Below are 13,703 nucleotides of genomic sequence, written 5' to 3'. Positions count from 1 at the left end.
GCTTTCCTCTTCCCCAGCAACCTCTCCCAGGGATGGGGGAAGGAAGACTGCATGGGAGGGAAACCAGAACTAATTCAATACCCCAATGATTATACACTGGGAGCCTGTGCTGTACAACAACATCGCTTTATTTGTTTATCAATGAACATCTAATGCGTCCCTGAGATGTAGGTCAGGCTCACTGAAAATACCAGCCGCCGCTCACATGCAGTCTTCATTATCTTTTCAGACCAAATGCATCTCGGATTCCTGTAAAACTGGAGTGCATATGAGCTACGTGAGAGGGGGAAGACACCTGTGCCTTAGGGACGCAGGTGAAGTCCCATCTACCTTCCTGACTTTCCCTGGCGCTTTCCCACCTCGTCTTCTCACTTCTCATCCTCATTTCTCTTGCCCTCTTAGACTAGAACCTCTTGTTTTACCAAAGCTTTTCCCGCTCCTCTCCATCCGCACATCAGATGAAGACACAGAGGACTCCATAGAACTAGATAAGCGTAATAACCAGGGAAGGCTTGGACTGCAAGAAGAAAGCTTTTGCACCTTCTGCGCTCCCCTCCCCTCTGCAGCTGCCTCCTGCCAGTCAGGCGATCCGACGTGCAGCCTGGTCCAATAAGGACCCGCCGCTTTCGCGGGGCCCTAGCCTCTGCTGGCCCTGCCACCAATGAGTGGCTGATGGAGGTGGGACGCGCCGTGTTCCCGCCTCTCCAGTTAAGGCCGATGGTGTGAGCCCGGGCTCTGCGCGAGCTAGGGACGTGGGAAGGGACCCGCAGGTGTGGGCGCCGGGCCGCGCAACCCGACGGCGGGAGTCACAGGCGCTCGGTTCATGGGCCAGTGAGGACGCGCAGAGATCCCCGCGCCGCGGCAGAGGCGGAGCAGCGCAGGAGCTAGGCGCTGCCCGGCGACCCGGCGTCCGAGCGAGCGGAACCTTGCGCTTCTCCGGGGGACGGTCCGAAGTCCGCGCTATGGAAGAGGAGAAATATTTGCCTGAGCTGATGGCAGAGAAAGATAGCTTGGATCCATCTTTTGTTCATGCATCGCGCCTTTTGGCAGAAGGTAGGACTTACCCCCTCTGATGGGCACGGGCCACCGGGCCGCCCATTTCGCTCGCTGCTGGGTTATGGGAGTGAAGTTGGGGAGGGACGCCTGTACCCACCTTCACAGAAACTGTCCCCCTGAAGGAAGATGCTCGGTTCACCGCTCGGGCAGACAGAGCCCGTTCTTGGAGGGGGCAGCTGTGTTCCTTCTCTTCCATGTCTTAATTTGAGGAAGACCAAAGCTGCGAGATCTATTGACAGTGGAGATGTGACCTGTTAGGATCCTTGATAGAGAAACCATAAAGTGTAGCGCGGTCTACAGGGACATGTTCACGTCGCAGAGAAAAGGGAATCAGTTTGGAAGTAAATGGTGATCAATGTAGTGTTCTAAGACCTTTGTAGGTACAGATCAGCATTTTTGCTGCATTTGAGAAGTGATTTGATACCCTTTGATATAATTGCAATCTTTCTTATGTAAGGCATTAATCTAGATGAAACTATGCATGTTCCTGTATGTTTGTGAATGCTGCAAGCAGAGACGAAAGTGCTTATAAATTTATTTGAAGTATGGTGATTCGGTACACTGTGAGATATTAGTCCTTAGGAACACTACACAATTGATCAACTGTTTTACCAAGTGTGCATTATCTTTTGTGTACTTGTAGTGTCAAAGGGTATTCCATTCCCAGAGGAATATGTACGTCTTGTCTTTTTTTGCATTGCTTTGAAAGGTCGTCTAAAAAAAGACATGCACACACAGCCACATAAGCCTACACACACACACACACACACACACACACACACAAAAAAAAAAACTTCTACATGGTAGAAATATTAACCAAACTACTCCATTTATCTTGAAATAATAGCCTCTAAGTGATAAACATTTTCACAATATCTGTGGTAATCTATAATACTTACAAAATTTTAAAAATACAGTTTTTTGATGAATGATTCATTAATAGTGAACCGCTTCATCATTGGCTACAATGCAGTTTGGAGCCTGAGTTGTTATAGACTTAGCTACAGTAAAACTAACAGTGACAACTTTCTCTTTATCAGCATCCACACAATTAAAAGAAAGATTGTCACCTTTGAGATTTAGTTGCACATAAGTATTTTTATATGTTTCCATATATGATCGAAATAAACATTAGACTTGTTTTAATATTTTATTGATGGATTATCATTTAGAATAACAATAGAATGTACATACTTTTCTATCTTTGGTTGGAAAAGATTTCTAATCAGAATATGGAATGCAGCTTGAAGCAACAAAACTCTTTTTCAAGACACACACAAAAAAGCAGATTTTGTAAAGTATTTGGGGAATACAATTGTGCTTACTACTTTCATGGCTATTGAATTTAAAAAAATAGTAATTAAAGTTGAGGAGTAAAAAATTTAAACTCTCCCTCTATTATTAAAATTAAAACAGGTACATAAAATAAGAAAAAGAGAAAAGAATGAAGCTATAAATGTTCAGGAATGTTCAAACATGGATTAAAAAGCAATTAAGCTTCTTCAAATAATTTACTTCAATTTATTTTCAAGAAGTGTCTTAATTTTGATGATAATATTTTTAAAATTAAAAAAAAGTTGCAAATCGATCTTTTTCTCTAACCTGCTTTTTGAAGTCCTCTTTGGGACTGCAGACTCAATGATTAATTCATCAGTTATTAATGAGTTGTACTTTTGAAAATTGGCAAACTAAAGCAATGCACATGAGAAACTCTTAACAGTGTGTACAGGTACTTTACCGACTGGTAACAGTTAGGTAATACTATGCACCTGGTTCCTTAATACTTTATTTTTCCCAGGAACTTGATTTCTTGACACTTAGAAACAAAAGTGTGATGTAGCTTGTAATTTCATTTTTCCCCAGTAGGGGGAAGCATGTCCTGCCTTTGTAAAGAATTAGAGAAAACACCTAAATAGTAGGAAAGCATCTAAGTAAGAAACAAAGAGAGGTGCCCAAATTTCAGAGAAATCATAATGAGAAGAAATGATTATAATTATCTTGAGGTTTATAAAGACTTGTGCCAAAAGATGCATCGTTTTAAAATTACTTCTCTAATTGTACCTGTTGTTGTCAAGTGCTGTCAAGTGGGTTCGGAATCATAGCGACCCTGTACCTGTATAGGGTTTTCAGACGAGCGACTGGTGGGTTTGAACTGCAGACCTTGTTAGAAGTCCAGTGCTTATCCTTCAGTGTAATACCAGGGCTTTAATTGTACCTTTACATGTGCTTATTAGAGTATGGTAGGAGACATGGTGGTGCATTGGTTAAGCACTTGCCTGCTAACAGAAAGGTAAATGGTTTGAACTCACCAGCATGTCTTGGGGAGAAAGATGTGGCAATCTGTTTCCCTAAAGATTACGGTCTTGGAAACCCTTTTCACTCTGTCCTCTAGGGTGGCTATGAGTCGGAATCGACTCGATGGCAATGTGTTGTTTTTTTTTTATTAGAATATATAGTGAGTGTGCTCTGGAATCATGGATCTTTCATTATCTTTCCAAATGCCATTTGCCAAGGTTTCCAGGTTTTGTTTCAGGGCTTTGTAGAATATTGTTGAGATTATTTTATTTCTTATACCTGGAAATGCACTGATTGAAGGCAGTGGCTATAAATAAACTTGACATAGATATTCATTTGGAAGGAAGGTGCACACTGAAATACATTTCAGTCAGTACTGTGCAGACAGTCTCAAGACTGAGTGAGTAATAAAAATGATCCAGATGATTCAGTTCTTTGGAATGATTTTCTGGAAGCTAGTATCTATAAAGGCAGCAATGTAAATGAATGAGCTTTCAAAATTATTTATTTTGCTTTTTGATTGGTGATAGGTAAAAATCAGTGCTCAATTGGGACTGTATTTCTTAGAATTGAAGGTCATGGAGCCAAAATCACTAGTTTGTTGGGGTAGTTTTTTGGTTGTTATTTTGTTGTAATTTGTATTATTTCAATTGCTGTTTTGTTCAGTAGGAATGATTCTGAGAAAGCTATTGGAAGAGCCCAAATGTTTGATGTATTTGATTATTATTTAGGAGAGATTTTTGAATAAAAGGATTTCAAGATAATTTATAACATGCCTGTTAATTAAAAGAATTTTCTTTTACAATTCTAGTATTCATTATCCATTTGTTATGGAAGGTACTTTTGAATATGATAAAACAGCAAACTCAGCATGATCTTTAAAGTTCCACTCAGCCTCTAAATTTGCTTGCCAGATGAAATTAGTTGAGGTTATTTATATCTATGCCAATTCTGGGAAGTGCACTAAATTGTAAATCCAGATACCTGAATTTTAATTTCATTTTTGCCTAAGCTGGATCTTGGGAAATTTCCCTTTTCTGGAACAGGCTTTCTTGTCTCTGAAATGAAGGAGTTAAACTACATGGTCTGTAGGTTTCTTTGCAATGCTAACTGAGTAAGTGCTAAACTATTACTGATGCTCAGGAATATTGATGGTGTATTCAGAATATATCTATAGATCAATGGTTGCACATTTCTGAAACTTCTTTCATTCCTTTCTAGTTTAGTGATTGATAACACTTATAATGCACTACAATGTAATTTGAGTCCTATACATTATTTTGGGTGCTGGAAACAGATTTGTGTTCATAAGCCCTATTGAACTATTCTCAAGGCTTGGGGCTAACAATGTATATATATGGAAATATTCTTGTTTCCAGTTGAGAATGTCTGTCTGCTGACAGACATAGATCTTATTCAGGTTAATAGATCCAGTTTTGATGATCCATTCTTTTAGGAGGATTTTGAGATGGTTAATAAATTCCTACCCTAGTGAAAATGTTTTGAGTTCTCTTGCAAGACTTACTAACATGAACTCTTCGGTAATTCACTACTGTTTTGGTTGACTTATCATAGGATAAGAATAAAATATTGCCAAATATTTCAGCGGTTCAAATGTTTTTTAAGCATTCCAGTTGCTATTTTCAAATTTTGGTGGAAAGTTTTTAGCTTGATCACTAGGATTGGCCTTATGTTTTGCAGGTATGAGCTCTTAAAAACATGAGGGAAACTGTGATTAATATTTTTTACAGATGCTGACTTGTAGTTTGGTGGTGGTGGTGGTGTGTGGTGGAGTTGATTCTAACTCATAATGCCCCTGTATAGGGTTTCTGAGTCTGTAAATCTTTATGGGAGCACAAAGACTCATATGTCTCCCGTGGAATGGCTGATAGTTTCGAACTGCTGATAGCGACATTTAGGATTTCCAGTAGGGTCTTTAAATTTAGATGGTTCTCCTTAAAATAGTTCCATAAAGCTGGATGTGCTTTTGATTGAAGGAAAGTTTATTGCTATAATGTCAAAATTAAGTTCTGGAATACAATAGCATAGTGGTTCCGAATTGGGCTGCTCACCTCAAGGTCAGCAATTCAAAACTACCAGCTGTTCTGCAGGAGAAAGATGAGGCTTTCTGCTCCTGTAAAGATTTACAGCCTCGGAAACCCTGTGCAGGGTCACTATGAGTCGGAACTGACTCCACAGTACTTTACAACAACATACAGTAGTATTCATATGGCACCCAAAAATGATTTTTCCTTTGATTATTATAACCTTATTTTTTATTTCTCCTAGTAGATTTAGGGTATTCTTATGGATGTTTAGTTAATGCAATAAAAACAAACAAAAACATTTAAATGCAAATTATCTTTGATCTGCAGTTAAAACAATTTAATATTATAGTAGAAGAATACTTGTATAACAATGAAAACTCTTGGGATTGAGTGTTGACATTTCTACCTACTGTAAAATATGACTCCAGTCTTAATTTTTTCTCTATGATACTCAGTTCCAGCATCTGCACAACAAAAAAAGGAATACGTGCCTGGCAGAGTTCTTATATGTTTGAAAACTAATGTTGATTATGACAGTATTATACAAATATGTAAGGAGCTCTGGTGGCGTAGTGGTTACAAATTGGGCTGTTAACTTCAGGGTCAGCAGTTCGAAACTACCAGCTGTTCCACGGGAGAAAGATGAGGCTTTCTGCTCCTGTAAAGATTTACAGCCTCGGAAACCCTGTACAGGGTTGCTATAAGTCGGAATCGACTCCACGGCACATAACAACAACAAAAACATACAAATATATGAAGTTCTCATGTGGAGCTGTGGGTTAATGCGCTGCACTGCAAAGTTGGTTTGAACCAAAAAGCCAGAGGTTCAAGCTCACCAGATGCTCCTCGGAAACCCTGTAGAGAGTCAATGTGAGTTAGAACTGACTCAACAGCACACAACAACATACAAATATATGATGATTTTCAGATTTCTTTTAAGATTTTAATGTCATTGTCATCCATTTCTCTTCTCTCCACCCCAGCACTCAGTGCTATGTGATTCATCCAAATCAAGTGTGACATTTCAATAATCCCCATTGCCTAAAAAGTGTAAGCCATATCCTTTTTATTCTTACAACATGCCTACCTCCCCAGTTCATCACCAGATTGTTTCTACTTAGTTTAGTGTGTCGTTTACAAGCAGACACTTACTAAACTGCTTGTAATACACACATCCCCAGTTCATCCCCATGCAAAGCTAAATATGTATGATATGATTCCTTCCTCTTTCCTGTTCTCATAACAAGCATCTCTAGGTCATTTTACATATAGCCGTCATTTTATAATGACCAGGTTATGTCTGTCTCTCTCACTAGAAAGTGAGCCCTTTGAAGAGCAGAACTGAGTCTTTGTAACAGCATTGTGTATCACAGTTACTGGCATATGGCGGTGCTCAGTAGATAGTTGAAAGTTTGTTATTTTATTTTATTTTCTCCATGCTTCAGCATCTGGCTCCTTGTTGCCCTCTCAGCTGCCTCTTCTTCCCATGACACAAACAGCTTGCTTATCTATTCCTACCATTTCTAAGGTGTTATACATTCTGGGACTTTGATCTAGAATGTCCTGTTCTGGCATCTTTTCTGATTATAGTTTCTACTCAAGCAAAATCCTCACAACTGGGCCAATAAATAGCATCATGATAAAAGGAGAATTTATTGAAGCTGTTAAAAACTTCATTTTGCTCAGACCCACAATTCACATTCATGGAAACAGCAGTCAAGAAATCATATAACATTGCATTAGGCAAATCTGCTGCACAAGACCTCTTTAAAGTGTTCAAGAGCAAAGTTATAAATTTGAAGACTAAGATACGACTGACCCAAGCCATGGTATTTTTAATAGCTTCTTGCATATGTGAAAGTTGTACAATGAATAAGGAAGATTGTGGAAGAATTGTTGCACTTGAGTTATGGTGTTAGGGAAAATATTAAAAGTATTGTGGACTGCCAGAAGTAAAAAACGATCTCCTTTGGAAGCCAGAATACTACTTAGAAGCCAGGATGGCGAGACTTCATCTCTCAAACTTCGGGCATGTTATCAGGAGGGACCAATCCCTTGAGAAGGATAGTAAGCTTAGTAAAGTGGAGAGTCAGCATAAAAGAAGAAGACTCCAGGTAGATGGATTGGCACAGTGGCAGCAGCGATGGGCTCAAGTGTAACAATAGCTGTGAGGATGGTGTAGGACTGGGCAGTGCTTCGTTCTGTTCTGCATAGGGTTACTGTGGGATAGAGGTGGCTCAGCAGCACCTAACAAGAACAACAACTCAAACAAAACTGAGTAATATCTGTCACTTCTAGAATATTTCCATAGTTGCTTCTTCAGATAAAAAGAATCATTGTGGATTTAGGTCCACTTCTGGTTTTGTTTATGGAAACATTGCAACCTGCTACTCACTTTGAACTTGGCCCCTACTAGATGCAGAGCTTCCACCACTTTGCTATTTCCAGATGGAGGTGAAATTATAGGCCCCCCACTATGCATCCCTTGACACTGCTCTGGCAAGAAGGGAAGGGCCCCTTATGTGCCTTCCATAGACACTATGAGGGATAGGGGAACTTCCTTCTTGCTATACTATGGTAAAAGTTCCAGTGATAATGAGGCCTCCCCTGATATTATTGTTGTTGTCAAGTGCCAAGGATTCAGTTCTGACTCACAGCAACCTTGTATAGGTTTTCCGAGGAGCAGCTGGTGGATTTAAAGTGTCATGGTTAACAGTCCAATGCTGATCCTACAGCGCCACTCCAGGACACTATAGTGTTGGGGAAAAGGAAGGATGGAAGTCCAGGATTTCCACATACTTGCTTGACACTGTCACTATGTAGGGGGATCCTCCTTAACTGCTGGGTGGGAATGAAGTCCTAAGCCCTCACTGAGTTTTCTCTCAAAACACCCCAGTGTCTCATTACAACTGGGCAAGGTTGAAAGTCTTCCTATTTGGTTGGGTGACGACCACTAGCAGGTTTTTCCATGTTGTTTGGTAAAAGAACACTGTTTTTTGTTTTTTTCCTTAAAAGATGTCTTGCTAGTTTCCCTTTCCCTCCGTGTTTTGAGATAGAAAACAGACTTTTGGGGAGACATTTTTTTGTTGGCTTCTGTTGAATGTTTTTGAATCTCCAGCTTTTCCAGCATGCAGTCTTGCATATATGAGACACAAAGAAAACTTAAGTTCACTGCCATGGTACCCCTGAATCCTGCAGTGGTAACCAGTCTGCCTTCTGCTTCCAGAACATCTTTTTCTGTTTGTTTTAAATATATTTTATCCTGTCTCCAAATTTTGTCTTTTAATTAGTTTCTACATACCGTTTTCTTGAGAATTTATGTGTTGCATAATAACACTTCATTAACTACCTATATATAAGATTAAGTATGACCAGGACAGATTCACTTTAAGATAATTGGCATAATATGAGGGTGAGTCAAAAATTATCCACACTTTGTTGATAGGATTTATTTCAATCAACTTTCAGAAAAGACATATGCATCTTTTGACATAATCTCGTTGCTTTTCAATATACTTTGTCCATCTGTCAACAAGCTTTCATATTCCCTTATGAACATTTTTTTTAGGCTGAGCTATGAGCCACGAATGCACTGCTGTCTTCACTTCTTCTTCAGAGGTGAATCATTATCCTCAAGGGGCTGCTTTCAGGGGACCAAACACATGAAAGTCTGATGGAGGATGATCAACACTATAGGGAGGATGCTTTAACACCTCAAAATGACATTTTTGCAGTGTCTACAGTGTGGGCAGAAGTGTGTGGACGTGCACTGTCATGTAAGATCACAATGCCCTGTATAGCAGTCCTCTGCATTTAATCTGAAGTTTAGGTTTCAGCTCTTCAGTGAGCATCTCATTGTAATGAGCACTGTTGATTGTTGAACATTTTCCTGGTACAATTCTAATACTGGCCCTTGAGAATCCCAGAAAACTATAAGCATCAATTTTCCAGCTGATGGTTGACTTTGGAACTTTTTCTTGGTCAATGACTGGGGATGTTTCCATTCCATACTTTGCCAATTACTTTCAGGCTCCTAGTGATGAATCCATGTCTTAAAACCAGTAACAATATTTTTAAAGAAACTTTTACATCCCTTTGAATATTTGCATACTGTTTTATCTGGGTTGAAGTCCTGGTGTGGCGCTGTAGGATAAGCACTGGACCTGAAGGCCAGTTTGAATCACTAGGTTGGTGGTTCAAATCTACTACTACCTGCTCCTCAGAAACCCTATGCAGGGATGCTATGTGTAGGAATCAGTATGATGGCACTTAACAACAACAACATATCTGGGTTGAGTATAGATAATATTATTGTGAATGTTACTCTCGGGTTGTTGTCTTCTGTTGTTGGTTCTCTGTCTAAAGGACTCCCTTTAGTATCTTTTGTAAATTGGTCTGATTTTTACAAATTAGGCCATTTTCAGACAAATAGCAATTAAAATAATTTCATCCATCATGTTTGATGGACAGTTTTGCTGTATATATGATTCTTGGTTGGAAATTTGTTTCTATCAGAGTTTTATGTATGCCTTTGTATTCAATGTCTTCTTGCCTGCCTGGCTTCTGCTGAGAAACCAGATCTTACTCTTACTAGTTGTTCTTCATAGGTCACTTTTTTTTCACCTGATCTGTTCTCAGGATTATTTCCTTGTCTTTGGTTTTGGAAAAGTTTGCTTATAATATATCTTGGTGCTTTTTCTTTTTGGGTCTATCCTCTTTGTAGTTTGTTCAATTTCTTGAATAACTATCTTCTCCTCTTTCGTGATGTTATGGAAATTTTCTTCCAACAACTTGTGGACAATATTCTGTATGTTGTTTTGTTTTGCTTCTTCCTATTCTGGGATCCCTATCACTCATATTATTCCTCTTGATAGTATTCCACATACATCTTAGACTTTCTTCTGAACTTTTCGTTAATTCTGATGGTTCTTCTAGATGACTAATATTGAGGAATTTTCCTTCAAGCTTAGTAATTTAGATTGCTTTTGATTCAATTATATATGTTTTTTCCTTTCAGTGTAGTGTCTATATCTGATGCCTTAGTTTTAGTTTTCTGGCTTTCTAATTGTTGTTTTTGTTTGTTTCCCATTTTTTCTATTATTTTGTCAGTTTGTGTTCTGAGTTTTTCAATCATTTTGTCTATGTTGTTTTCTCAGTTTTTCTCACAGTCTATTGAAGTTGCCTAATTAGCATTTTAAAAGTTCCTTATCAGGCAGTTCTGATACTAGTTCTGTAGTTTGGTCACTTGCTTGAGGCACTCTGATTTATTTTTTTGTATAAGCTGAAATTGTCTGAGTTATCCGAGACATCGTGGTGTTGTATTCCAATTTAGTTGATGTTTGTTTATTGGTATATTTATAGGCACAAACTACCTGTCTCCTTTGTGGGTGTGGGAGAGCCAGAAGTGTGAATGCTGTTAGTTATCTTTTCACTGCTCGTGTAGTGTAGTTCAGCACAGGTTCAGAAGAAGGCACCTGTCCCAGGTAGAGCAGAGTCAGCAGAAGAGGGGATGCCACTGTCTGCTAGGTTGGCAAGGTAGAGGACTATACACTAGGAGAACACAGGAATAAGGGAGAATTGTATAAACCCTTGTCACCAACTTCCAGCCATGTCCCGTGCTGCTTGTAAAAGTTCAGGATGGCCATGGCATGCCAATCCAGCCCATAGTCTGCCCGGTTTTCATTTTCACTGCTGCTGTTCAGCTTCTGTTTCCAGTCAGCACTCAATCCACTTCTCTGTCCTGTCCTCTGATGTCCAGGATTCCAGGATCATTATCTGTATCTGCAGAGGGTCGGCTCAGTGAGTCTGCTTACTCGCCACCTTTCACTGGATTTTCTCAAAATTTTTTACGCATAGAAAGGTACAAAATAGAAAAGTCTTAGTATATATTATATACTAAGACAAACCTTTGACTAACATTAGGTATGAAACATACATAACTGTTCAATTTATGTACAAATTATACTTAAAGGGAGATTTGCGTATCAATCTCACTCATAATCTGGGGACTACCTAGTGGTTACGAATCGGGCTGCAAGCCACAAGGTCAGCAGTTCGAAACTACCAGCGGTTCCGCGGGAGAAAGATGAGGCGATCTGCTACCGTAAAGATTTACAGCCTCGGAAACCCTGTGTAGGGTCGCTGTGAGTCGGAACCGACTCCACGGCACATCACAACAACAACAACCTCTATCTTATTTCAAGGTTATTTGTAACAAGTAGCATAAGAGTGGGGAACAAGGTTAGGTCTGATCCTTATTTAAGTTTTATGTTAAGTACAAGATCTAAATTGAAGCTTTTTGTTCCAGCAGCACCTGTCTAAGAGACGTAAGTGATTTTCAGAGGTGGTTTTTAGAAACCCTTGGAAATAACTTCGTATTGTCACCAGATCTTTTACGCACTCAGTTTCTTGAGCACTTGATTTGGTCTCTTTTTTGGTCTGTATCTATATTAAAAGAATGTGCATTTTAATTAGGATTACATTTTATACACACTGGCATTATAGAACTGATGAAAAAAATCTAATAATAGTGTTCTAACCTTTTATAAGACTAGTTTTTTAAAGAGCTAAACACAGTGTAAATTTTAATATATTCATAGACTGAAATATGGTTCATTTCCTGGCAGAAAAGGTGAATCTCAGTAAAATATACATATGCATGGTATAGAACTGGATGTTTTAAATGGTAGTGTTAGCTAATCACTAATATTATCAACATTAATACTAATAACAGTAACAAATTACTGTTAGTAAATACCTGTATTGTACACCTTTCCCATTTTGTGGAGAGTTCTATGATGGTTTAATGTCTTATTGCCAAATAACATTAAGCATGTTATATAAATTAATTGAGAGGCAGTGGCCAAGCATCCTGTTACTCCATAATTATTACGTTTTAAAAAGCCACAAAACAAAAAGCCAAGTCATTTGTAGCATATTCTCCATTGCTCATCTTTGCCTCATGAATACTATTTCCAAAATGATTTTGTAATGTAGAGAGCATATAAACATGGAAGAACTCCTGAGTGTTAACAGTTTTAGGCCATTTATTATAAAATCCAATACTATGGAGTCAATTCTGACTCATCATGACGCTCTAGGGCAGAGTAGACCAGCTCCCAGGGGTTTCTGAGGCTGTAAGTTTTTAGGGAAGTAGACTGCATCACTTTTCTCTTGCTGAGCATAGTGTTGGTTTTGAACCAACACTTAACCCACTGCACCTTCTTTACAGTCTAGTTACAGAACGAGGAATGACTCCTATTGGACTAGGAACTGATTACATTTGACCACCCAATCAATCACACATGTCTTTGAATATGTGTTGGTAATATCTGTGTGCAGTATGTGCTATTGTTATTTAAATTGGATATCCAGATATTTAAATTGGAAGGTTTATAATCACTAAGGGAAGCAAGAATGCACATAAGATATGCAATTTCCTGGGAAAGGTATCTAGTGCTGCTATAATAGAAATATGACATAAGTGGATGTCTTTGACAAACATATTAATTCTCTCACAATTTAGGAGGCTAGAAGTCCAAATTCCAAACACCAGCTTTGGAGAAAGGTCTTTGTGTCCTTTCATCATCTATAGGCCCAATGTTCCTTGGAGATCTCCAGATGTCTCGGCAGCAGTCTTCTCTGATTTTAGAAGCCTCACAATAAGGGACTCCAGGTCCAAACAGTGCATTCAACTCCGTATTCTTCTTTTATCTTGTATAAAAGATTTCTTAGGCCATACCCCTAAGAAATTCCCTTACATGGGATCAGGGTTGTGATGGGATTAAGGATTTTGCAACTGTTAGTCTGCTTACTACTTTAGCACATTTAATCACATCATGAGGGACCATCACATGGCAGCCACATTACATAACTACATAAATGCCAAGCCACTGAGAATCATGGCCCAGCTAAGCTGACATATATTTTGGTAGAAGGCACAATTCAATCCATGACAGAGAATCAGCTACATATGGCACAAATTTTTTAAACCAGTACTAAAACAGAAGTTCAAAGGAGGAAGAGCTCTTGTCAGTCATGGTGATCATAGACTCATATTCTTCTTCTTCATCATCATTGCAACAGTTGGCATTACTTGGGTACTTATTTTTTTGCCATGCACTGTGCTAGGTTTTTTGCATCCATTGCTGAAATGAATGCACTTACTATGGTGTAGTGAATTATTCAGTGTTTCTTCTAGCCTTAGTCTTTGTTGTTGTTGCTGTCATGTGCCATCGAGTTGGAACAAACTCATAGCGACTCCATGCACAGCAGAACGAAACAGTGTCCGATCCTGGGCCAACC

The 13,703-nt window shown here is 39.0% G+C and overlaps 1 protein-coding gene across 1 annotated transcript in view; it reads left to right on the top strand.

The window, feature by feature from the left end:
* Positions 1–691: 691 nt before the first annotated feature.
* KHDRBS2 (KH domain containing, RNA binding, signal transduction associated 2) overlaps positions 692–13,703 on the top strand; it is an 864,427-nt gene continuing 851,415 nt past the window's right edge. The window contains exon 1 of the mRNA XM_006835744.1: positions 692–1,053. Within this exon, the coding sequence (XP_006835807.1) occupies positions 963–1,053 (91 nt within the window). The 5' untranslated portion in view covers positions 692–962. The remainder of the gene's footprint in view (positions 1,054–13,703) is intronic.

Source organism: Chrysochloris asiatica, unplaced genomic scaffold (assembly GCF_000296735.1).
Source record: "Chrysochloris asiatica unplaced genomic scaffold, ChrAsi1.0 scaffold00019, whole genome shotgun sequence".
Lineage (NCBI taxonomy): Eukaryota > Metazoa > Chordata > Mammalia > Afrosoricida > Chrysochloridae > Chrysochloris > Chrysochloris asiatica.
Note: the sequence above shows the minus strand (reverse complement) of the source record. Positions and strands in the feature narration are given on the sequence as shown.